The 27745-nt window shown below is 47.0% G+C and overlaps 1 protein-coding gene across 1 annotated transcript in view; it reads left to right on the top strand.

The window, feature by feature from the left end:
- The window catches only part of LOC142203618 (dynein axonemal heavy chain 3-like), a 927911-nt gene that overhangs the window by 455220 nt on the left and 444946 nt on the right, over positions 1-27745 (top strand). The window contains exon 41 of the mRNA XM_075274510.1: positions 4028-4036. Coding sequence (XP_075130611.1) covers positions 4028-4036 — 9 coding nt within the window. The remainder of the gene's footprint in view (positions 1-4027; positions 4037-27745) is intronic.

Raw genomic sequence — 27745 nt, 5'->3', positions numbered from 1 at the left:
AGCCCAGTTTGGGCAAATTCATGGTGGAGAGAGCCTCTAAAAACCCCAGTTTGGACCAATTCATGGTGGAGGGAGCCTCTAAAACCCCCAGTTTGGACCAATTCATGGTGGAGGGAGCCTCTAAAAACCCCAGTTTGGACCAATTCATGGTGGAGGGAGCCTCTAAAAACCCCAGTTTGGACCAATTCATGGTGGAGGGAGCCTCTAAAAAACCCAGTTTGGACCAATTCATGGTGGAGGGAGCCTCTAAAAACCCCCAGTTTGGACCAATTCATGGTGGAGGGAGCCTCTAAAAACCCCAGTTTGGACCAATTCATGGTGGAGGGAGCCTCTAAACAGCCCAGTTTGGACCAATTCATGGTGGAGGGAGCCTCTAAAAACCCCAGTTTGGACCAATTCATGGTGGAGGGAGCCTCTAAAAACCCCAGTTTGGACCAATTCATGGTGGAGGGAGCCTCTAAAAACCCCAGTTTGGACCAATTCATGGTGGAGGGAGCCTCTAAACAGCCCAGTTTGGACCAATTCATGGTGGAGGGAGCCTCTAAACAGCCCAGTTTGGGCAAATTCATGGTGGAGGGAGCCTCTAACCAGCCCAGTTTGGACCAATTCATGGTGGAGGGAGCCTCTAAAAACCCCAGTTTGGACCAATTCATGATGGAGGAAGCCTCTAAACAGCCCAGTTTGGGCAAATTCATGGTGGAGGGAGCCTCTAAAAACCCCCAGTTTGGACCAATTCATGGTGGAGGGAGCCTCTAACCAGCCCAGTTTGGGCAAATTCATGGTGGAGGGAGCCTCTAAAAACCCCAATTTGGACCAATTCATGGTGGAGGGAGCCTCTAAACAGCCCAGTTTGGGCAAATTCATGGTGGAGAGAGCCTCTAAAAACCCCAGTTTGGACCAATTCATGGTGGAGGGAGCCTCTAAAAACCCCAGTTTGGACCAATTCATGGTGGAGGGAGCCTCTAAAAACCCCAGTTTGGACCAATTCATGGTGGAGGGAGCCTCTAAAAACCCCAGTTTGGACCAATTCATGCTGGAGGGAGCCTCTAAACAGCCCAGTTTGGACCAATTCATGGTGGAGGGAGCCTCTAAAAACCCCAATTTGGACCAATTCATGGTGGAGGGAGCCTCTATCTAGCCCAGTTTGGACCAATTCATGGTGGAGGGAGCCTCTAACCAGCCCAGTTTGGGCAAATTCATGGTGGAGGGAGCCTCTAAAAACCCCATTTTGGACCAATTCATGGTGGAGGGAGCCTCTAAAAACCCCAGTTTGGACCAATTCATGGTGGAGGGAACCTCTAAAAACCCCAGTTTGGACCAAATCATGGTGGAGGGAGCCTCTAAAAAACCCAGTTTGGACCAATTCATGGTGGAGGGAGCCTCTAACCAGCCCAGTTTGGACCAATTCATGGTGGAGGGAGCCTCTAAACAGCCCAGTTTGGGCAAATTCATGGTGGAGGGAGCCTCTAAAAACCCCAATTTGGACCAATTCATGGTGGAGGGAGCCTCTAAACAGCCCAGTTTGGGCAAATTCATGGTGGAGGGAGCCTCTAACCAGCAGAGTTGTGGGAAAGCAGGGTGGAGGGAGCCTCTAACCAGCAGAGTTGGTGGAAATCAGGGTGGAGGGAGCCTCTAACCAGCAGAGTTGGGGGAAATCATGTTGGAGGGAGCCTAGTATTAGCAGAATTGTGCAACGCTTATGGTGGATGAGTATGAGGATGCGGAGGAATTGGAGAGGTTGAGTACAGACATGGAGTTTCATGTTGGGGTGCTTTACACAGGTGGGCACAAAAATGAAGGCTCTATCCAGTGGTGGTTCATTTTTATCAAAGTGAGCCGGTCGGCACTCTCAGCTGACAGACGGGTGCGCTTGTCAGTGATGATGCCACCGGCTGCACTGAACACCCTCTCAGATAGGACGCTGGCGGCAGGACAGGACAGCACCTCCAAGGCATATAGGGCAAGTTCAAGCTACAGGTCCAACTTCGACACCCAATACGTGTAGGGCGCAGAGGGGTCGGAGAGGACAGGGCTGTGGTCGGAAAGGTATTCCCGCAACATGCGCCTATACTTCTCACGCCTGGTGACACTAGGACCCTCTGTGGCGGCACTTTGGCGAGGGGGTGCCATCAAGGTGTCCCAGACCTTAGACAGTGTGCCCCTCGTTTGTGTGGACCGGTGAGAACTTGGTCGCCTACTGGAGGAACTGTCCTCCCTGCCGCCAACGTCACATGCTGGAAACATCTCCATCATATTCTGCACCAATTGCCTGTGGCAAGCATTGATGCGATTGGCCCTCCCCTCTACCAGAATAAAAGACGAGATGTTGTTTTTATACCGGGGGTCAAGGATAGCAAAGATCCAGTACTGGTTGTCCTCCATGATTTTGACAATACGCTTGTCGGTTGTAAAGCACCCCAACATGAACTCAGCCATGTCTGCCACAGTGTTAGTTGGCATGACTCCTCTGGCCCCACCGGAAAGTTCAATCTCCATTTCCTCCTCATCCTCCATGTCTACCCATCCGCGCTGCAACAATGGGACGATTCGAAGTTGCCCGGAAGCCTCCTGTATCACCATCACATCATCGGACAACTCTTCTTCCTCCTCCTCCTCCTCCTCCTCCTCCTCCTCCATTAAACGCGATGAAGCGGACAGATGTGTGGACCTACTCTCCAGCTGTGACGGATCGGATGCTATCCCTGACTCCTCTGTGTGATCTGAGTTATCCCTGATGTCAATCAGGGATTCTCTCAGAACACACAAGAGCGGGATTGTAAGGCTCACCATCGCATCCTCAGAGCTCACCCTCCTTGTGGACTCCTCAAACACCCGTAGGATGTCACAAAGGTCTCTCATCCATGGCCACTCATGGATGAGAAACTGAGGCAGCTGACTTTGTGGCACCCTAGGGTTTTGTAGCTGGTATTCCATCAAAGGTCTCTGCTGCTCAACCACTCTATTCAACATCTGAAACGTTGAGTTCCAGCGTGTGGGGACGTCGCACAAAAGCCGGTGTTGTGGCACATGCAGGCGTTGCTGGAGAGATTTTAAGCTAGCAGCGGCTACTGTCGACTTGCGAAAGTGGGCGCACATGCGCCGCACTTTCACCAGTAGCTCTGGAACATTGGGGTAGCTCTTTAGGAAACGTTGCACCACTAGGTTGAAGACGTGGGCCAGGCATGGAACATGTTGGAGTCCGGCAAGCTCCAGAGCTGATACCAGGTTCCGGCCGTTATCACAAACGACCATGCCTGGGCCCAGGTGCAGCGGCTCAAACCATATTGCCGTCTCATCGAGGAGGGCATCCCTCACCTCGGAGGCAGTGTGCTGTCTGTCCCCCAAGCTGATCAGCTTCAGCACAGCCTGCTGACGTCTACCAACGCCAGTGCTGCAACGTTTCCAACTCGTAGCTGGGGTCAATCTAACAGCGGAGGAGGAGGCGGTGGCGGAGGAGGAGGCGGTAGAGGAGGAGGAGGAGGGGGGTGTTCTTCTCGTGTCCCTGCCAGGAATGTTAGGCGGGGAGACGAGGTACACCGGGCCAGTTTGGGAAGCAGTCCCAGCCTCAACTACATTCACCCAGTGTGCCGTCAGTGAAATGTAGCGTCCCTGTCCGCATGCACTTGTCCACGCGTCGGTGGTCAAGTGGACCTTTGTGCAAAGCGCGGAACTAAGGACCCGCCTGATGTTGAGTGACACGTGCTGGTGCAAGGCGGGGACGGCACACCGGGAGAAGTAGTGACGGCTAGGGACGGCATAGCGAGGTGCCGCAGTTGCCATCAGGTCCAGGAAGGCGGGAGTTTCAACAAGCCGGAACGCCAACATCTCCTGGGCCAGCAGTTTAGCGATGTTGGCGTTCAAGGCTTGCGCGTGTGGGTGGTTAGCAGTGTATTTCTGCTGCCGCTCCAATGTCTGAGAGATGGTGGGTTGTTGTAAAGAAGCGCCTGATGGTGCCTTTGATGTTGCAGGAGAAGGAGATAAGACAGGAACAGGGGAGGATGAGGGAGAAGTCAACAAAGTGGCGGAGGCAGATGAAGTGGTGTCCTGGCTCGTCCTCTGGAGTGCATCGCCAGCACAGTCAGCAGTGGCAGTGGCAGTGGCAGAGGCAGAGGCAGTGGCAGAGGCAGTGGCAGTGGCGTGAACGGCAGGCGGCCTTTGTCCTGCCGTTGCTGCCTGCCACTGATTCCAGTGCTTGGATTCCAAATGACGGCGCATTGAAGTGGTGGACAGGTTGCTCTTCTCAGAGCCCCTAATCAATTTCGAGAGGCAAATTGTGCAGACAACACTATATCTGTCCTCGGCGCATTCCTTGAAAAAACTCCACACCTTCGAGAAACGTGCCCTCGAGGTGGGAGTTTTTCGGGGCTGGGTACGAACTGGAACATCTTGGGAGATTCCGGGTGTGGCCTGGCTTCGCCTAAGCTGCTGACCTCTGCCTCTGCCTCTAGCTACCCTTTTTGGTGCTGCACCTGCCTCAACATCCACACTACTTTCCCCGCTTGACATCCCACCTGTCCAGGTCGGGTCAGTGTCCTCATCATCCACCACTTCCTCTTCCAACTCCTGTCTCGTCTCCTCCTCCCGCACAATGCGCCGGTCAACTGGATGCCCTGACGGCAACTGCGTCACATCATCGTCGATGAGGGTGGGTTGCTGGTCATCCACCACCAAATCGAACGGAGATGGAGGAGACTCTAGTGTTTGAGCATCTGGACACAGATGCTCCTCTGTTAGGTTCGTGGAATCGTGACGTGGAGAGGCAGGTTGAGGGACAATGAAAGGAGCGGAGAACAGCTCTGGGGAGCAGGGACAGTTGGGGTTATTGTTCTGTGAAGCTTGGGAATTTTGGGAGGAAGGAGGACAAGACTGTTGGGTAATAGGAGGAGAGGAGGCAGAGTCTGACTGGCTGCTGGACAATGTGCTGTAAGCGTTCTCTGACAGCCATTGCAAGACCTGTTCCTGGTTCTCGGGCCTACTAAGGTTTGTACCCTGCAGTTTAGTTAATGTGGCAAGCAACCCTGGCACTGTGGAGTGGCGCAATGCTTGCTGCCCCACAGGAGTAGGCACGGGACGCCCTGTGGCTTCACTGCTACCTTGCTCCCCAGAACCATTCCCCCGACCTCGCCCACGGCCTCGTCCACGTCCCTTTCCGGGAGCCTTGCGCATTTTGAATTCCCAGTTAGAAATTGGCACTATATACCAGTAGCAAAAATTGTGGGTGCACGTAACCCCAATATATTCTTTGAATTCCCAGTCAGACAATGGCACTATATACCAGTAGCAAGAAATGAGGGTATTTATAACCCCAATATATTCTTTGAATTACCAGTCAGAAACTGACACTATATGGCAGTAGCAAGAAATGAGGGTATTTATAACCCCAATATATTCTTTGAATTCCCAGTCAGACAATGGCACTGTATACCAGTAGTAAAAATTGTGGGTGCACGTAACCCCAATATATTCTTTGAATTCCCAGTCAGACAATGGCACTATATACCAGTAGCAAGAAATGAGGGTATTTATAACCCCAATATATTCTTTGAATTCCCAGTCAGAAACTGGCACTGTATACCAGTAGTAAAAATTGTGGGTGCACGTAACCCCAATATATTCTTTGAATTCCCAGTCAGACAATGGCACTATATACCAGTAGCAAGAAATGAGGGTATTTATAACCCCAATATATTCTTTGAATTCCCAGTCAGACAATGGCACTGTATACCAGTAGTAAAAATTGTGGGTGCACGTAACCCCAATATATTCTTTGAATTCCCAGTCAGAAACTGGCACTATATAGCAGTAGCAAGAAATGAGGGTATTTATAACCCCAATATATTCTTTGAATTCCCAGTCAGACAATGGCACTGTATACCAGTAGTAAAAATTGTGGGTGCACGTAACCCCAATATATTCTTTGAATTACCAGTCAGAAACTGGCACTGTATACCAGTAGTAAAAATTGTGGGTGCACGTAACCCCAATATATTCTTTGAATTCCCAGTCAGAAACTGGCACTGTATACCAGTAGTAAAAATTGTGGATGCACGTAACCCCAATATATTCTTTGAATTCCCAGTCAGACAATGGCACTATATGGCAGTAGCAAGAAATGAGGGTATTTATAACCCCAATATATTCTTTGAATTCCCAGTCAGAAACTGGCACTGTATACCAGTAGTAAAAATTGTGGGTGCACGTAACCCCAATATATTCTTTGAATTCCCAGTCAGAAACTGGCACTGTATACCAGTAGTAAAAATTGTGGGTGCACGTAACCCCAATATATTCTTTGAATTCCCAGTCAGAAACTGGCACTGTATACCAGTAGTAAAAATTGTGGGTGCACGTAACCCCAATATATTCTTTGAATTACCAGTCAGAAACTGGCACTGTATACCAGTAGTAAAAATTGTGGGTGCACGTAACCCCAATATATTCTTTGAATTCCCAGTCAGACAATGGCACTATATACCAGTAGCAAGAAATGAGGGTATTTATAACCCCAATATATTCTTTGAATTCCCAGTCAGACAATGGCACTGTATACCAGTAGTAAAAATTGTGGGTGCACGTAACCCCAATATATTCTTTGAATTCCCAGTCAGAAACTGGCACTATATGGCAGTAGCAAGAAATGAGGGTATTTATAACCCCAATATATTCTTTGAATTCCCAGTCAGAAACTGGCACTGTATACCAGTAGTAAAAATTGTGGGTGCACGTAACCCCAATATATTCTTTGAATTCCCAGTCAGAAACTGGCACTGTATACCAGTAGTAAAAATTGTGGGTGCACGTAACCCCAATATATTCTTTGAATTCCCAGTCAGAAACTGGCACTGTATACCAGTAGTAAAAATTGTGGGTGCACGTAACCCCAATATATTCTTTGAATTCCCAGTCAGAAACTGGCACTGTATACCAGTAGTAAAAATTGTGGGTGCACGTAACCCCAATATATTCTTTGAATTCCCAGTCAGAAACTGGCACTGTATACCAGTAGTAAAAATTGTGGGTGCACGTAACCCCAATATATTCTTTGAATTACCAGTCAGAAACTGGCTCTATATGGCAGTAGCAAGAAATGAGAGTATTTATAACCCCAATATATTCTTTGAATTCCCAGTCAGAAACTGGCACTGTATACCAGTAGTAAAAATTGTGGGTGCACGTAACCCCAATATATTCTTTGAATTCCCAGTCAGAAACTGGCACTGTATACCAGTAGTAAAAATTGTGGGTGCATGTAACCCCAATATATTCTTTGAATTCCCAGTCAGAAACTGGCACTGTATACCAGTAGTAAAAATTGTGGGTGCACATAACCCCAATATATTCTTTGAATTCCCAGTCAGACAATGGCACTATATACCAGTAGCAAGAAATGAGGGTATTTATAACCCCAATATATTCTTTGAATTCCCAGTCAGACAATGGCACTGTATACCAGTAGTAAAAATTGTGGGTGCACGTAACCCCAATATATTCTTTGAATTCCCAGTCAGAAACTGGCACTATATGGCAGTAGCAAGAAATGAGGGTATTTATAACCCCAATATATTCTTTGAATTCCCAGTCAGACAATGGCACTGTATACCAGTAGTAAAAATTGTGGGTGCACGTAACCCCAATATATTCTTTGAATTACCAGTCAGAAACTGGCACTGTATACCAGTAGTAAAAATTGTGGGTGCACGTAACCCCAATATATTCTTTGAATTCCCAGTCAGAAACTGGCACTGTATACCAGTAGTAAAAATTGTGGGTGCACGTAACCCCAATATATTCTTTGAATTCCCAGTCAGAAACTGGCACTATATGGCAGTAGCAAGAAATGAGGGTATTTATAACCCCAATATATTCTTTGAATTCCCAGTCAGAAACTGGCACTGTATACCAGTAGTAAAAATTGTGGGTGCACGTAACCCCAATATATTCTTTGAATTACCAGTCAGAAACTGGCACTATATGGCAGTAGCAAGAAATGAGGGTATTTGTAACCCCAATATATTCTTTGAATTCCCAGTCAGAAACTGGCACTGTATACCAGTAGTAAAAATTGTGGGTGCACGTAACCCCAATATATTCTTTGAATTCCCAGTCAGACAATGGCACTATATACCAGTAGCAAGAAATGAGGGTATTTATAACCCCAATATATTCTTTGAATTCCCAGTCAGAAACTGGCACTGTATACCAGTAGTAAAAATTGTGGGTGCACGTAACCCCAATATATTCTTTGAATTCCCAGTCAGACAATGGCACTATATGGCAGTAGCAAAAATAGTGGGTGTATATAGCCCCAATTCTATTGCTAGGGGACTTGCAGGGTATTTCTGGGGTGAAGGTGGGGGGGCACACCGTTGGAACGGGTATCGGGGGTATATATCGGGTATACGGGAATACACTGACAGTGTATTCCATTCAGGATCCTGGGAAAGCTGGGTTGCGGCGATTGAGCCCGTCAGTGCCACGTTACACTGACAAGCTTCTCCCTGGAATTTAGCTCTTACAAGAGCTGTTGTGGTTGTCTTCTCCTTCCTATCCTAGCCTGTCCCTGCCTACCCAGAATCTAAGCCCTAGCTAGCTGGACGGAAACCTCCGTCCTCGGTGAATTGCAAGCTCAGAATGACGCGAACCTGGGCGGCGCTGTTCTTTTAAATTAGAGGTCACATGTTTTCGGCAGCCAATGGGTTCTGCCTACTTTTCTCAACGTCACCGATGTCGTAGTTCCTGTCCCACCTACCCTGCGCTGTTATTGGAGCAAAAAAGGCGCCAGGGAATGTGGGAGGGGAATCGAGTAATGGCGCACTTTACCACGCGGTGTTCGATTCGATTCGAACATGCCGAACAGCCTAATATCCGATCGAACATGAGTTCGATAGAACACTGTTCGCTCATCTCTACTGATAGTCCCACAGAGGGTGGTGACAAGTAGATATGAGTTCCTTTCCATCGTTGAAAATATATATATATGTACAGTATATATGTCTTCTGGTGAATATGAGATGTACTTGATATACCATGTACATGTACTAGGTACTCAGTGTTTATTGGTTATGAGTTTATACTATAAACCCATGAATGTTAACAATCTGGAATTATTTTGTGAAAAAGTTGTATCGAATACTTGTAAAATGTTATCGATAATTTCTATTCAGATTGATCCTTCTGATATGGGATTAGGCACCATAAAGGGGTAGGCAATGCATGTGAGCTATCTTAAAATGTACACGCAGGAAAAGATAAATCATAGTTTTACAAAACAAAAGTGGTATTTCTGCGGCATTGTTTGCTACAAGGTGATAGACATCTGACTAAGTAGATCAGAAGGCACTCGGATATCTGCTCTGTAATGTGTTTTTGTGTATAAATTCTTGTTATGACGGGGGAGGGGGGAGATAGATTGATCCCTTAAAGTTTTTGCCTTCTCTGCTGATATATTTTGAGCATTTAATGAATTAGTTGTAATTCTGGAATAATTAGAAGTTGTAGAGAATTGAATTTACTTAGGACTGTATAAATAAGTCTGAATACAGGTTTGGCAAGTTTTAGCCAGCCAGCCACTTACAATGGCTGTACCCTTAGGCTACAGTGTCTTAATTAGTGTCTTAATTAGGTCTCAAAAGTTCTATTGTATATCTGCTGAGGGCAAATAGAGTATTGTATTGCCTTGTATAGCTTAAAAGTGAGACACTGGAAATCTAATTAGACAAAAGAAGTGATAGCAAAAACCACCAGTGTATGAAAAAGATTAGACAAATGTTTTATGGGAGATTAAGTGAATATTATTGTGATATGATATGTTGATAATTTTAATTTTTCTTGTGCCACAGATAGACAGACATGAACCTGATGTGTTTTCCTCTATCAGAATGGTGGTAAGGCAATCCTCACACAGATAGACAGATGTCATATTTCTTTGGCAAGATAGAGCAGCATGGAATTTGCTCTACATCCTCCTCAAACATCTCATTTCAGCGTTATTTGACTTTTGAATCCTGCAACTCTTATACCAGTAGGAGTTCATGATTCAAAAGGGGGGAGTAGATAATGAGATATTTAGTAGATGAGATATTTTTAAACTCCTCTCAGAAGAGTCGGCTTCAGTCATGTCACTGACGCCCCATTGGAGAATCCTGACTATGAGATGTTTGTGGACGGTTACAGGTACCTAACAGAAAAAGGCAAATTTGAATACAGGGTATGCTGTAGTCATTATACATGACACCATAGTATAAGAAGCCCTTCCACCACACATGTCAGTATAAGAGGCTGACCTTATAGAAGCCTGATAGCACAGCAAACATTTACACTGACTCCAGGTATGCGTATGGCATTGCACATGGTTATGGTCCAATATGGAGGTCCAGGAACTTCCTGATGGCACAGGGCAAACCAATTAAGAATGGAAACTTAGTAAGTCAGTTGAGATATGGCCATATTGCTCCCTAAGCAGTTGGCAATTGTAAAAGTCAGAGCTCACACAAAGGGAAGAGACCCTGAGAGTATTGGAAATAGAAAGGCTGAGTAAGCAGCGGCACTACTGCCATGGAAGGGTCTCAACCAGGTGAGACATTGACCTAGCAGACCCCAAGGGGCTGTACTCTAAGGTGACTGGTGAGGAAATTGAGAAATGGACAAAGGCTGGTGCCAGAAAATGTGAAGGAATGTGAAAATGGGGGATAAATCAGTGTACCCCCAAATGGCTGGTTTGGCCCACGGTAAGGTGCATGCCTCTTGAAATGCCATGGAGTCATTAGTGGGTAAACTATAGTTTGCCTCAGCTTTTGGAAGGGCTGCAGGGAATCACGTAAAAGCATGTCACATAGGTGCTCTACACAATCCAGGGCAGGTAGTTAAGACACACCGCATGCACACCAAAACCCCTGTATCCATTACATACAATTGCCTGAATCTGAACGTACAAATGTGTTGGTCTGTGTATTTGTTCTCAGGTTGGATCAGCCGAGCAACGACACAGGTAACTGCCAAGAAATTGATATCTGAGCTTGTGTGTAGATTGGGGATACCTGAGATGATAGAGTCTGATAGAGGGACACATTTCACAGGTGAAATAATGAATAAAATAATGTATGTATTTCGGATTGAGCAGAGTTCATGAAAAGTGAAAAGTTTCTTTGAGTAGAAGTAGCCATGTGTGACCCGGTGAGCGGAGGATGGGCGACTGCAGGATTTAGTATCACTACTGACAGATATATGTGAGCCTGCATGGCATGTCGTAAATGAAAAGTGTCTTTGAGCCATGCCCAGAGCCCTTGTACCTGTTCCAGGGATTGCAGGATAACTATATGCTATAACTATAACTTTAGTAACTACTAAAGATGAGACGGTATAAGTACGTGCTTGTGTGTATAGTGATTTCTCTTCAGGATGGCCTGGGGCATATCTGGTGAAGAAAGCCATCACAAGTGGGCTGCAGGTAGACGGCTATTGAAAGATGTAGAGTGTCACTTGTATTTGTATTTTCTGTAAGGTACCCTCCTGACAGAAGAATTGGTTTTAGCCCATAGCAAACTTTCTTTGGGTCAGCCCCTAGGTTAGAGTTGTATTATGGTGTACTGACTGACTATGTGATGTCTTGGCAAAAACATCTGACTAATGTATAGTTTTGAGTTTTCTCCTCCCTCTCAGATTTTAAGTTAAGTGGATGGGACCTATTCATTTGAACCAAGAGATTGATGACACGTGAGAAATCCTCTTGAACCAAGATTTGATGATTCCCTCCAAGTGCTGCTAACTACTAATACTCCTATGAAACTTGACGGAAAGCCTAATTGTGTCCATGCTTCACATTGCAAAGAAGTCTCTACACACAGCGATGAAGATTCTCCTGATATTACTGTTATAGATTATTCTGGCGATAAGCCTGCATAGAACATTTGACAATGAGTGGGACAATAAGTTTTTTTTTTCTTTAAACATCATATGATCTTGAACGAAGATCTGAATGTGTCAGACTGTAGGATATGTCCTCATAGCCCCATATTAGCCTCAGTCATGTTATATAGATGTTTTCATAACACAACAGGAAGTAATGATACATAGTATACGCAAGTGAATGTATAATCTTATGTTTATGTGTTTGAAAAATACAAAGCAGACTGAAAATAACAGGCCAGAACTATGATTGAGATTAATTTGGAATACAGGAACATATGAGGGGAATCTGGAAAGGTCCAGCAGTAGATGTTAAGTCACTGAAGTACCTAAATATGAATTCCTGTATCCAATTATCTCAAAATGGGGGAACTGTTAGGATCACATCTTCCATCTTGTATTCTGTCAGCCATTTTATAAGCATTTTCTGTTCTAAGCTTCATAAGGATGTCTGTTTAGAGTCTAAGAGACCCCTTTAGGGGATAAGGCGTGTGGAATGTTAATGGTTGGGTTATAACTCCTTATCTATTTGTGGTCATCTTTGAGAGTGGGTGTAGAAACCGGTTCAAATAACCTGTTTGGTCGTTAGCCCCAAGGCCGGAGCGGACCAGTACGTGATCATTATCTCTCTTTCTGTGATATACATCTAGAACTAGTGTATGATGTTGGCTTACACATAAATATCTTAGATTCTTTTTCATGTCATGAGAAAGGTCATCCCAGGTTGGAGTGTAATAATGATATGCAGACCTCAGCCAATAGTCATGTGCCAGGCTTGTCTTATATCTCTATAACCAATCGTGTTGTACCTGATTAGAATAGCCAAGCCAGCTCTTTGTCTGTAATGTATTTAAACTACCTTTTTCTTATAATAAATCAGAACTCACTTGATACACAATCACCTGCGTGTCTGTGTGGCTTCTCCAGGCCCAATGGGTGGTAGCCCATCTAGGCCTGTTAATTAATTATTTAATTTGGAGCTCTGCAACATACTCTTATGAGGACCGTTTGATGTCCTCATCCCCTACAAGACGTACTCCAAGCGACTTGCAGCTGTAATCGCAGCAAAAGGTGGCACTAAAAAGCATTAACGCAAGGGGGGCCGAATAATTTTGCACGCTCAATTTTTCAGTTTTTTCTTTGTTAAAAAAGTTTAAAATATCCAATAAATTTTGTTCCACTTCACAATTGTGTCCCACTTGTTGATTCTTCTCCCCAAAAATTTTCATTTGATACCTTTATGTTTGAAGCCTGAAATGTGGCAAAAAGTTGAAAAGTTCAAGGGGGCCGAATACTTTCACAAGGCACTGTATATTCCCTCCAGTTTTTATTACACTAAGGGTATTGATTAAAATCAGACAAGACCAAGCCATGGCAATAGCCATCATATCATTCTTTCCGAAAAGCTTGGTTTTCCTAACTCGTTCATATGAGTCGAGGAATTTACTAGAGGTTTTCTCCAATCCAATCTTTAGTTCTTAGTGTACCAGTAAGGGAATCAGAACCTCCTACTCTTAAGGTGCAAGTGACATCCTTATTTGCCTGTCTGGACAAACATTTGTCTCAAAGGATTTTAATAAAGTGATTCTTGAAGGACGCCATTGGGTCTATGCCTTCTATTTCAACTCCCTGTCCTTAGTGGGATTTGTCCACCAATCTGTCTGATCTATGTAACCCCCACCCCCACCCCCACCCCTCTCAACCCCTGGAGGAGGTAAGTTTCTTTTACTTAAGATAGCCATTTTGCTGGTGGGTATTTGGTAAAAAGTAGACAGCTTCAGGCCTTCTCGGCTGAAGAACATTATATTTTGGGGTTTTTTTTTACAAACAGAGCTCAAGTGAGAATCCTTCCAGGATTATTCCTAATATTTCCTATCAAGCTAATATCAATCAGGTAATTTATCTGCCTGTATTTTCCTAGACCTTCTACTCCTCAAGAGTGTATACTAGACTCCTTAGATCTAGCCAGGTGTCTCAGAATCACCTGGATTGTTCTTTATCTTTTAGGTAAATCTAATTAACTACTCAGGAAGGAACAAAGGTCTTAAATCCTCTGAAGCTACTCTATCTAGGTGGATTAGTGAAACCATTCAACTGACTTTTGTTTCCCAGCATCTGGAACCTCCTTAGTTCCTTAGGGCGCACTCCACTCAGACGGCCTCTACATCTTGTGCTGAAAGATGTTCTGTGCCTTTGGAATAGATTTGTGCAGTGGCATCTTGGAGTTCTCACTCAACATTTCTTAAGCAATATAGATTAAATTTGGACATTCTATCTTGAGCTCTGTGCTGTGAGAAAACCTTCCCTAGGGGTCTACTTGCTAAGTCCCCATTACTGTGCTGCTGATAGGATATAAGGCAATCAATAATCTTTTTTTTCTTAGTCCTAACAGCATCACAAGGCTCCGCTCTTGTATGTCTTATATTTCATTTATAAATTTCACATATATTTATATATTTCATATTTCATTATAATTGACATTTGGGGGGAGGTCTCTTTTGCCCTCTTACAGGGTGGGATAATTAGTTCAATTAATTATATTAAAATTTCTGCCTGTCCTGCCAGCACACAGGGGCAGAAATACTCCAGTATTGTGTGTTGGGGACATCAAACGGTCCTCATAGGAGTATGTTGCAGGGCTCCAAATTAAATAATTAATTAACAGGCCTAGATGGACTACAGCCATTCTTCTAGGCCTGGAGAACTGATTAAGACACAAGATGGTGGTGTATCAAAAGAGTTCTGATTTATTGTTACAGAGAGTAGCATTTATACAGACAAAAGCAGGTTGGACTTGACATGATTGGTTATAACATAAGCTGTGGCACATGACTATTGGATAAGGTCTGCATCTCATTATTACACTCCAACCTGGGATGACCTTTCTCATGACATGAAGAAGAATCTGAGATATTTATGTGTAAATCAACATCTTACACTAATTCTAGATGTATATCACAGCAAGAGAGATAATGATCACATGCTGGTCCACTCCGGCCTTGGGGCTAACGATCAACAGGTTATTTGAACCAGTTTCTACACCCACCCTCAAAGATGACCACAAATAGATAAGGAGTTATAACCCAACCATCAACATTCCACACGCCTTATTCCCTAAAGGGGTCTCTTAGACTCTAAACAGACATCCTTATGAAGCTTATATAAGAAAAAGGTCACAAGATGGCTGACAGAATACAAGATGGAAGATGTGATCCCAACATGTGTGACTGTTAGGACTAAGGAAAAACTGATTAACATAATTATTAGAGATGAGCGAACAGTGTTCTATCGAACTCATGTTCGATCGGATATTAGGCTGTTCGGCATGTTCGAATCGAATCGAACACCGCGTGGTAAAGTGCGCCATTACTCGATTCCCCTCCCACCTTCCCTGGCGCCTTTTTTGCTCCAATAACAGCGCAGGGTAGGTGGGACAGGAACTACGACACCGGTGACGTTGAGAAAAGTAGGCAAAACCCATTGGCTGCCGAAAACATGTGACCTCTAATTTAAAAGAACAGCGCCGCCCAGGTTCGCGTCATTCTGAGCTTGCAATTCACCGAGGACGGAGGTTTCCGTCCAGCTAGCTAGGGCTTAGATTCTGGGTAGGCAGGGACAGGCTAGGATAGGAAGGAGAAGACAACCACAACAGCTCTTGTAAGAGCTAAATTCCAGGGAGAAGCTTGTCAGTGTAACGTGGCACTGACGGGCTCAATCGCCGCAACCCAGCTTTCCCAGGATCCTGAATGGAATACACTGTCAGTGTATTCCCGTATACCCGATATATACCCCCGATACCCGTTCCAACGGTGTGCCCCCCCACCTTCACCCCAGAAATACCCTGCAAGTCCCCTAGCAATAGAATTGGGGCTATATACACCCACTATTTTTGCTACTGCCATATAGTGCCATTGTCTGACTGGGAATTCAAAGAATATATTGGGGTTACGTGCACCCACAATTTTTACTACTGGTATACAGTGCCAGTTTCTGACTGGGAATTCAAAGAATATATTGGGGTTATAAATACCCTCATTTCTTGCTACTGCCATATAGTGCCAGTTTCTGACTGGTAATTCAAAGAATATATTGGGGTTATAAATACCCTCATTTCTTGCTACTGGTATATAGTGCCATTGTCTGACTGGGAATTCAAAGAATATATTGGGGTTACGTGCACCCACAATTTTTACTACTGGTATACAGTGCCAGTTTCTGACTGGGAATTCAAAGAATATATTGGGGTTACAAATACCCTCATTTCTTGCTACTGCCATATAGTGCCAGTTTCCGACTGGGAATTCAAAGAATATATTGGGGTTACGTGCACCCACAATTTTTACTACTGGTATACAGTGCCATTGTCTGACTGGGAATTCAAAGAATATATTGGGGTTATAAATACCCTCATTTCTTGCTACTGGTATATAGTGCCATTGTCTGACTGGGAATTCAAAGAATATATTGGGGTTACGTGCACCCACAATTTTTACTACTGGTATACAGTGCCATTGTCTGACTGGGAATTCAAAGAATATATTGGGGTTATAAATACCCTCATTTCTTGCTACTGGTATATAGTGCCATTGTCTGACTGGGAATTCAAAGAATATATTGGGGTTACGTGCACCCACAATTTTTACTACTGGTATACAGTGCCAGTTTCTGACTGGGAATTCAAAGAATATATTGGGGTTACAAATACCCTCATTTCTTGCTACTGCCATATAGTGCCAGTTTCTGACTGGTAATTCAAAGAATATATTGGGGTTACGTGCACCCACAATTTTTACTACTGCTATACAGTGCCAGTTTCTGACTGGGAATTCAAAGAATATATTGGGGTTACAATTACCCTCATTTCTTGCTACTGCCATATAGTGCCAGTTTCTGACTGGTAATTCAAAGAATATATTGGGGTTATAAATACCCTCATTTCTTGCTACTGGTATATAGTGCCATTGTCTGACTGGGAATTCAAAGAATATATTGGGGTTACGTGCACCCACAATTTTTACTACTGGTATACAGTGCCAGTTTCTGACTGGGAATTCAAAGAATATATTGGGGTTACAAATACCCTCATTTCTTGCTACTGCCATATAGTGCCAGTTTCTGACTGGTAATTCAAAGAATATATTGGGGTTACGTGCACCCACAATTTTTACTACTGGTATACAGTGCCAGTTTCTGACTGGGAATTCAAAGAATATATTGGGGTTACAAATACCCTCATTTCTTGCTACTGCCATATAGTGCCAGTTTCTGACTGGTAATTCAAAGAATATATTGGGGTTATAAATACCCTCATTTCTTGCTACTGGTATATAGTGCCATTGTCTGACTGGGAATTCAAAGAATATATTGGGGTTACGTGCACCCACAATTTTTACTACTGGTATACAGTGCCAGTTTCTGACTGGGAATTCAAAGAATATATTGGGGTTACAAATACCCTCATTTCTTGCTACTGCCATATAGTGCCAGTTTCTGACTGGTAATTCAAAGAATATATTGGGGTTACGTGCACCCACAATTTTTACTACTGGTATACAGTGCCATTGTCTGACTGGGAATTCAAAGAATATATTGGGGTTATAAATACCCTCATTTCTTGCTACTGCCATATAGTGCCAGTTTCTGACTGGGAATTCAAAGAATATATTGGGGTTATAAATACCCTCATTTCTTGCTACTGGTATATAGTGCCATTGTCTGACTGGGAATTCAAAGAATATATTGGGGTTACGTGCACCCACAATTTTTACTACTGGTATACAGTGCCAGTTTCTGACTGGGAATTCAAAGAATATATTGGGGTTACAAATACCCTCATTTCTTGCTACTGCCATATAGTGCCAGTTTCTGACTGGTAATTCAAAGAATATATTGGGGTTATAAATACCCTCATTTCTTGCTACTGGTATATAGTGCCATTGTCTGACTGGGAATTCAAAGAATATATTGGGGTTACGTGCACCCACAATTTTTGCTACTGGTATATAGTGCCAATTTCTAACTGGGAATTCAAAATGCGCAAGGCTCCCGGAAAGGGACGTGGACGAGGCCGTGGGCAAGGTCGGGGGAATGGTTCTGGGGAGCAAGGTAGCAGTGAAGCCACAGGGCGTCCCGTGCCTACTCCTGTGGGGCAGCAAGCATTGCGCCACTCCACAGTGCCAGGGTTGCTTGCCACATTAACTAAACTGCAGGGTACAAACCTTAGTAGGCCCGAGAACCAGGAACAGGTCTTGCAATGGCTGTCAGAGAACGCTTACAGCACATTGTCCAGCAGCCAGTCAGACTCTGCCTCCTCTCCTCCTATTACCCAACAGTCTTGTCCTCCTTCCTCCCAAAATTCCCAAGCTTCACAGAACAATAACCCCAACTGTCCCTGCTCCCCAGAGCTGTTCTCCGCTCCTTTCATTGTCCCTCAACCTGCCTCTCCACGTCACGATTCCACGAACCTAACAGAGGAGCATCTGTGTCCAGATGCTCAAACACTAGAGTCTCCTCCATCTCCATTCGATTTGGTGGTGGATGACCAGCAACCCACCCTCATCGACGATGATGTGACGCAGTTGCCGTCAGGGCATCCAGTTGACCGGCGCATTGTGCGGGAGGAGGAGATGAGACAGGAGTTGGAAGAGGAAGTGGTGGATGATGAGGACACTGACCCGACCTGGACAGGGGGGATGTCAAGCGGGGAAAGTAGTGTGGATGTTGAGGCAAGTGCAGCACCAAAAAGGGTAGCTAGAGGCAGAGGCAGAGGTCAGCAGCTTAGGCGAAGCCAGGCCACACCCGGAATCTCCCAAGATGTTCCAGTTCGTACCCAGCCCCGAAAAACTCCCACCTCGAGGGCACGTTTCTCGAAGGTGTGGAGTTTTTTCAAGGAATGCGCCGAGGACAGATATAGTGTTGTCTGCACAATTTGCCTCTCGAAATTGATTAGGGGCTCTGAGAAGAGCAACCTGTCCACCACTTCAATGCGCCGTCATTTGGAATCCAAGCACTGGAATCAGTGGCAGGCAGCAACGGCAGGACAAAGGCCGCCTGCCGTTCACGCCACTGCCACTGCCTCTGCCACTGCCACTGCTGACTGTGCTGGCGATGCACTCCAGAGGACGAGCCAGGACACCACTTCATCTGCCTCCGCCACTTTGTTGACTTCTTCCTCATCCTCCCCTGTTCCTGTCTTATCTCCTTCTCCTGCACCATCAAAGGCACCATCAGGCGCTTCTTTACAACAACCCACCATCTCTCAGACATTGGAGCGGCGGCAGAAATACACTGCTAACCACCCACACGCGCAAGCCTTGAACGCCAACATCGCTAAACTGCTGGCCCAGGAGATGTTGGCGTTCCGGCTTGTTGAAACTCCCGCCTTCCTGGACCTGATGGCAACTGCGGCACCTCGCTATGCCGTCCCTAGCCGTCACTACTTCTCCCGGTGTGCCGTCCCCGCCTTGCACCAGCACGTGTCACTCAACATCAGGCGGGCCCTTAGTTCCGCGCTTTGCACAAAGGTCCACTTGACCACCGACGCGTGGACAAGTGCATGCGGACAGGGACGCTACATTTCACTGACGGCACACTGGGTGAATGTAGTTGAGGCTGGGACTGCTTCCCAAACTGGCCCGGTGTACCTCGTCTCCCCGCCTAACATTCCTGGCAGGGACACGAGAAGAACACCCCCCTCCTCCTCCTCCTCTACCGCCTCCTCCTCCGCCACCGCCTCCTCCTCCGCTGTTAGATTGACCCCAGCTATGAGTTGGAAACGTTGCAGCACTGGCGTTGGTAGACGTCAGCAGGCTGTGCTGAAGCTGATCAGCTTGGGGGACAGACAGCACACTGCCTCCGAGGTGAGGGATGCCCTCCTCGATGAGACGGCAATATGGTTTGAGCCGCTGCACCTGGGCCCAGGCATGGTCGTTTGTGATAACGGCCGGAACCTGGTAGCAGCTCTGGAGCTTGCCGGACTCCAACATGTTCCATGCCTGGCCCACGTCTTCAACCTAGTGGTGCAACGTTTCCTAAAGAGCTACCCCAATGTTCCAGAGCTACTGGTGAAAGTGCGGCGCATGTGCGCCCACTTTCGCAAGTCGACAGTAGCCGCTGCTAGCTTAAAATCTCTCCAGCAACGCCTGCATGTGCCACAACACCGGCTTTTGTGCGACGTCCCCACACGCTGGAACTCAACGTTTCAGATGTTGAATAGAGTGGTTGAGCAGCAGAGACCTTTGATGGAATACCAGCTACAAAACCCTAGGGTGCCACAAAGTCAGCTGCCTCAGTTTCTCATCCATGAGTGGCCATGGATGAGAGACCTTTGTGACATCCTACGGGTGTTTGAGGAGTCCACAAGGAGGGTGAGCTCTGAGGATGCGATGGTGAGCCTTACAATCCCGCTCTTGTGTGTTCTGAGAGAATCCCTGATTGACATCAGGGATAACTCAGATCACACAGAGGAGTCAGGGATAGCATCCGATCCGTCACAGCTGGAGAGTAGGTCCACACATCTGTCCGCTTCATCGCGTTTAATGGAGGAGGAGGAGGAGGAGGAGGAGGAAGAAGAGTTGTCCGATGATGTGATGGTGATACAGGAGGCTTCCGGGCAACTTCGAATCGTCCCATTGTTGCAGCGCGGATGGGTAGACATGGAGGATGAGGAGGAAATGGAGATTGAACTTTCCGGTGGGGCCAGAGGAGTCATGCCAACTAACACTGTGGCAGACATGGCTGAGTTCATGTTGGGGTGCTTTACAACCGACAAGCATATTGTCAAAATCATGGAGGACAACCAGTACTGGATCTTTGCTATCCTTGACCCCCGGTATAAAAACAACATCTCGTCTTTTATTCCGGTAGAGGGGAGGGCCAATCGCATCAATGCTTGCCACAGGCAATTGGTGCAGAATATGATGGAGATGTTTCCAGCATGTGACATTGGCGGCAGGGAGGACAGTTCCTCCAGTAGGCGACCAAGTTCTCACCGGTCCACACAAACGAGGGGCACACTGTCTAAGGTCTGGGACACCTTGATGGCACCCCCTCGCCAAAGTGCCGCCACAGAGGGTCCTAGTGTCACCAGTCGTGAGAAGTATAGGCGCATGTTGCGGGAATACCTTTCCGACCACAGCCCTGTCCTCTCCGACCCCTCTGCGCCCTACACGTATTGGGTGTCGAAGTTGGACCTGTGGCTTGAACTTGCCCTATATGCCTTGGAGGTGCTGTCCTGTCCTGCCGCCAGCGTCCTATCTGAGAGGGTGTTCAGTGCAGCCGGTGGCATCATCACTGACAAGCGCACCCGTCTGTCAGCTGAGAGTGCCGACCGGCTCACTTTGATAAAAATGAACCACCACTGGATAGAGCCTTCATTTTTGTGCCCACCTGTGTAAAGCACCCCAACATGAAACTCCATGTCTGTACTCAACCTCTCCAATTCCTCCGCATCCTCATACTCATCCACCATAAGCGTTGCACAATTCTGCTAATACTAGGCTCCCTCCAACATGATTTCCCCCAACTCTGCTGGTTAGAGGCTCCCTCCACCCTGATTTCCACCAACTCTGCTGGTTAGAGGCTCCCTCCACCCTGCTTTCCCACAACTCTGCTGGTTAGAGGCTCCCTCCACCATGAATTTGCCCAAACTGGGCTGGTTAGAGGCTCCCTCCACCATGAATTGGTCCAAACTGGGGTTTTTAGAGGCTCCCTCCACCATGAATTTGCCCAAACTGGGCTGTTTAGAGGCTCCCTCCACCATGAATTGGTCCAAATTGGGGTTTTTAGAGGCTCCCTCCACCATGAATTTGCCCAAACTGGGCTGTTAGAGGCTCCCTCCACCATGAATTGGTCCAAACTGGGCTGGTTAGAGGCTCCCTCCACCATGAATTGGTCTAAATTGGGGTTTTTAGAGGCTCCCTCCACCATGAATTGGTCCAAACTGGGCTGTTTAGAGGCTCCCTCCACCATGAATTGGTCCAAACTGGGGTTTTTAGAGGCTCCCTCCACCATGAATTGGTCCAAACTGGGGTTTTTAGAGGCTCCCTCCACCATGAATTGGTCCAAACTGGGGTTTTTAGAGGCTCCCTCCACCATGAATTGGTCCAAACTGGGGTTTTTAGAGGCTCCCTCCACCATGAATTGGTCCAAACTGGGGTTTTTAGAGGCTCCCTCCACCATGAATTGGTCCAAACTGGGGTTTTTAGAGGCTCCCTCCACCATGAATTGGTCCAAACTGGGGTTTTTAGAGGCTCCCTCCACCATGAATTGGTCCAAACTGGGCTGTTTAGAGGCTCCCTCCACCATGAATTTGCCCAAACTGGGCTGTTTAGAGGCTCCCTCCACCATGAATTGGTCCAAATTGGGGTTTTTAGAGGCTCCCTCCACCATGAATTGGTCCAAACTGGGGTTTTTAGAGGCTCCCTCCACCATGAATTTGCCCAAACTGGGCTGTTTAGAGGCTCCCTCCAGCATGAATTGGTCCAAACTGGGGTTTTTAGAGGCTCCCTCCACCATGAATTGGTCCAAACTGGGGTTTTTAGAGGCTCCCTCCACCATGAATTGGTCCAAACTGGGGTTTTTAGAGGCTCCCTCCACCATGAATTGGTCCAAACTGGGCTGGTTAGAGGCTCCCTCCACCATGAATTTGCCCAAACTGGGCTGGTTAGAGGCTCCCTCCACCATGAATTTGCCCAAACTGGGCTGTTAGAGGCTCCCTCCACCATGAATTGGTCCAAACTGGGCTGGTTAGAGGCTCCCTCCACCATGAATTGGTCTAAATTGGGGTTTTTAGAGGCTCCCTCCACCATGAATTGGTCCAAACTGGGCTGTTTAGAGGCTCCCTCCACCATGAATTGGTCCAAACTGGGGTTTTTAGAGGCTCCCTCCACCATGAATTGGTCCAAACTGGGGTTTTTAGAGGCTCCCTCCACCATGAATTGGTCCAAACTGGGGTTTTTAGAGGCTCCCTCCACCATGAATTGGTCCAAACTGGGCTGGTTAGAGGCTCTCTCCACCATGAATTTGCCCAAACTGGGCTGTTTAGAGGCTCCCTCCACCATGAATTGGTCCAAACTGGGCTGGTTAGAGGCTCCCTCCACCATGAATTGGTCCAAACTGGGTTTTTTAGAGGCTCCCTCCACCATGAATTGGTCCAAACTGGGGTTTTTAGAGGCTCCCTCCACCATGAATTTGCCCAAACTGGGCTGTTTAGAGGCTCCCTCCACCATGAATTGGTCCAAATTGGGGTTTTTAGAGGCTCCCTCCACCATGAATTGGTCCAAACTGGGGTTTTTAGAGGCTCCCTCCACCATGAATTTGCCCAAACTGGGCTGTTTAGAGGCTCCCTCCAGCATGAATTGGTCCAAACTGGGGTTTTTAGAGGCTCCCTCCACCATGAATTGGTCCAAACTGGGGTTTTTAGAGGCTCCCTCCACCATGAATTGGTCCAAACTGGGGTTTTTAGAGGCTCCCTCCACCATGAATTGGTCCAAACTGGGCTGGTTAGAGGCTCCCTCCACCATGAATTTGCCCAAACTGGGCTGGTTAGAGGCTCCCTCCACCATGAATTGGTCCAAACTGGGCTGGTTAGAGGCTCCCTCCACCATGAATTGGTCCAAACTGGGGTTTTTAGAGGCTCCCTCCACCATGAATTGGTCCAAACTGGGGTTTTTAGAGGCTCCCTCCACCATGAATTGGTCCAAACTGGGGTTTTTAGAGGCTCCCTCCACCATGAATTGGTCCAAACTGGGGTTTTTAGAGGCTCCCTCCACCATGAATTTGCCCAAACTGGGCTGTTTAGAGGCTCCCTCCACCATGAATTGGTCCAAACTGGGCTGGTTAGAGGCTCCCTCCACCATGAATTGGTCCAAATTGGGGTTTTTAGAGGCTCCCTCCACCATGAATTGGTCCAAACTGGGCTGGTTAGAGGCTCCCTCCACCATGAATTGGTCCAAACTGGGTTTTTTAGAGGCTCCCTCCACCATGAATTGGTCCAAACTGGGGTTTTTAGAGGCTCCCTCCACCATGAATTTGCCCAAACTGGGCTGTTTAGAGGCTCCCTCCACCATGAATTGGTCCAAATTGGGGTTTTTAGAGGCTCCCTCCACCATGAATTTGCCCAAACTGGGCTGGTTAGAGGCTCCCTCCACCATGAATTGGTCCAAACTGGGCTGGTTAGAGGCTCCCTCCACCATGAATTGGTCCAAATTGGGGTTTTTAGAGGCTCCCTCCACCATGAATTGGTCCAAACTGGGGTTTTTAGAGGCTCCCTCCACCATGAATTGGTCCAAACTGGGGTTTTTAGAGGCTCCCTCCACCATGAATTGGTCCAAACTGGGCTGGTTAGAGGCTCCCTCCACCATGAATTTGCCCAAACTGGGCTGTTTAGAGGCTCCCTCCACCATGAATTTGCCCAAACTGGGCTGGTTAGAGGCTTCCTCCACCATGAATTTGCCCAAACTGGGCTGTTTAGAGGCTCCCTCCACCATGAATTGGTCCAAACTGGGTTTTTTAGAGGCTCCCTCCACCATGAATTGGTCCAAACTGGGGTTTTTAGAGGCTCCCTCCACCATGAATTGGTCCAAACTGGGGTTTTTAGAGGCTCCCTCCACCATGAATTTGCCCAAACTCTGCTGGTTAGAGGCTCAATCCACCCTGATTTTCAAAACAAATGTTGGTGCCAACCTCAACTTACTACAAGGGCCAAATTCACTGCTGGTGACAAGCTCTCCTCACTTCAAGTGCCAAATACACATGTTTCAAGGTGTTTTCCTACTGTCAGAGAGGTGGTATTGAGTGTGTAAAGTGTGTAGTTGTTAGGCTGTGATGTTGGGGTAATAGAGGGTCTTTGGTGTGTTAGATGCCCCCAGACATGCTTCCCCTGCTGTCCCAGTGTCATTCCAGAGGTGTTGGCATCATTTCCTGTGGTGTCATAGTGGACTTGGTGACCCTCCAGACACGGATTTGGGTTTCCCCCTTAACGAGTATATGTTCCCCATAGACTATAATGGGGTTCGAAACCCGTTCGAACACACGAACAGTGAGCGGCTGTTCGATTCGAATTTCGAACCTCGAACATTTTAGTGTTCGCTCATCTCTAATAATTATCAATGATTATGTGAGGAAAAATTTGCCCTCTGGAAAATGTACATATGATGCATATTTACTGGAGTCTATACTAGAGATGAGCGAACAGTGTTCTATCGAACACATGTTCGATCGGATATCAGGGTGTTCGCAATGTTCGAATCGAATCGAACACCACGTGGTAAAGTGCGCCAAAATTCGATTCCCCTCCCACCTTCCCTGGCGCCTTTTTTGCACCAATAACAGCGCAGGGGAGGTGGGACAGGAACTACGACACTGGGGGCATTGAAAAAAATTGGAAAAAGTCATTGGCTGCCGAAATCAGGTGACCTCCATTTTAGACGAATAGTGGATTTCAAATCCGGGTCATATGAGAATGTGAACTTTGTGACTATGAGACAGGGATAGCTGTACAGGCAGGGATAGCTAGGGATAACCTTTATTTAGGGGGGAATGTTATTAAAAATAACTTTTTGGGGCTCTATCGGGTGTGTAATTGTGATTTTTGTGAGATAAACTTTTTCCCATAGGGATGCATTGGCCAGCGCTGATTGGCCGAATTCCGTACTCTGGCCAATCAGTGCTGGCCAATGCATTCTATTAGCTTGATGAAGCAGAGTGTGCACAAGGGTTCAAGCGCACCCTCGGCTCTGATGTAGCAGAGCCGAGGCTGCACAAGGGTTCAAGCGCACCCTCGGCTCTGATGTAGGAGAGCCGAGGGTGCACTTGAACCCTTGTGCACCCTCAGCTCTGCTACATCAGAGCCGAGGGTGCGCTTGAACCCTTGTGCACACTCTGCTTCATCAAGCTAATAGAATGCATTGGCCAGCGCTGATTGGCCAATGTATTCTATTAGCCTGATGAAGTAGAGCTGAATGTGTGTGCTAAGCACACACATTCAGCTCTACTTCATCGGGCTAATAGAATGCATTGGCCAGCGCTGATTGGCCAGAGTACGGAACTCGACCAATCAGCGCTGGCTCTGCTGGAGGAGGCGGAGTCTAAGATCGCTCCACACCAGTCTCCATTCAGGTCCGACCTTAGACTCCGCCTCCTCCGGCAGAGCCAGCGCTGATTGGCCGAAGGCTGGCCAATGCATTCCTATGCGAATGCAGAGACTTAGCAGTGCTGAGTCAGTTTTGCTCAACTACACATCTGATGCACACTCGGCACTGCTACATCAGATGTAGCAATCTGATGTAGCAGAGCCGAGGGTGCACTAGAACCCCTGTGCAAACTCAGTTCACGCTAATAGAATGCATTGGCCAGCGCTGATTGGCCAATGCATTCTATTAGCCCGATGAAGTAGAGCTGAATGTGTGTGCTAAGCACACACATTCAGCACTGCTTCATCAAGCCAATACAATGCATTAGCCAGTGCTGATTGGCCAGAGTACGGAATTCGGCCAATCAGCGCTGGCTCTGCTGGAGGAGGCGGAGTCTAAGGTCGGACCTGAATGGAGACTGGTGTGGAGCGATCTTAGACTCCGCCTCCTCCAGCAGAGCCAGCGCTGATTGGTCGAGTTCCGTACTCTGGCCAATCAGCGCTGGCCAATGCATTCTATTAGCCCGATGAAGTAGAGCTGAATGTGTGTGCTTAGCACACACATTCAGCTCTACTTCATCAGGCTAATAGAATACATTGGCCAATCAACGCTGGCCAATGCATTCTATTAGCTTGATGAAGCAGAGTGTGCACAAGGGTTCAAGCGCACCCTCGGCTCTGATGTAGCAGAGCCGAGGCTGCACAAGGGTTCAAGTGCACCCTCGGCTCTCCTACATCAGAGCCGAGGGTGCGCTTGAACCCTTGTGCAGCCTCGGCTCTGCTACATCAGAGCCGAGGGTGCGCTTGAACCCTTGTGCACACTCTGCTTCATCAAGCTAATAGAATGCATTGGCCAGCACTGATTGGCCAGAGTACGGAATTCGGCCAATCAGCGCTGGCCAATGCATTCTATTAGCCCGATGAAGTAGAGCTGAATGTGTGTGCTAAGCACACACATTCAGCACTGCTTCATCACGCCAATACAATGCATTAGCCAGTGCTGATTGGCCAGAGTACGGAATTCGGCCAATCAGCGCTGGCTCTGCTGGAGGAGGCGGAGTCTAAGATCGCTCCACACCAGTCTCCATTCAGGTCCGACCTTAGACTCCGCCTCCTCCAGCAGAGCCAGCGCTGATTGGCCGAATTCCGTACTCTGGCCAATCAGCACTGGCTAATGCATTGTATTGGCTTGATGAAGCAGTGCTGAATGTGTGTGCTTAGCACACACATTCAGCTCTACTTCATCGGGCTAATAGAATGCATTGGCCAATCAGCGCTGGCCAATGCATTCTATTAGCGTGAACTGAGTTTGCACAGGGGTTCTAGTGCACCCTCGGCTCTGCTACATCAGATTGCTACATCTGATGTAGCAGTGCCGAGTGTGCATCAGATGTGTAGTTGAGCAAAACTGACTCAGCACTGCTAAGTCTGCATTCGCATAGGAATGCATTGGCCAGCCTTCGGCCAATCAGCGCTGGCTCTGCCGGAGGAGGCGGAGTCTAAGGTCGGACCTGAATGGAGACTGGTGTGGAGCGACCTTAGACTCCGCCTCCTCCAGCAGAGCCAGCGCTGATTGGCCGAATTCCGTACTCTGGCCAATCAGCACTGGCTAATGCATTGTATTGGCTTGATGAAGCAGTGCTGAATGTGTGTGCTTAGCACACACATTCAGCTCTACTTCATCGGGCTAATAGAATGCATTGGCCAGCG

The sequence above is a fragment of the Leptodactylus fuscus genome, chromosome 5, assembly GCF_031893055.1.
Source record: "Leptodactylus fuscus isolate aLepFus1 chromosome 5, aLepFus1.hap2, whole genome shotgun sequence".
NCBI classification, from domain to species: Eukaryota; Metazoa; Chordata; class Amphibia; order Anura; family Leptodactylidae; genus Leptodactylus; species Leptodactylus fuscus.
The sequence above is the reverse complement of the archived record's forward strand: the minus strand, read 5'-3'. Positions and strand labels throughout refer to the sequence as shown.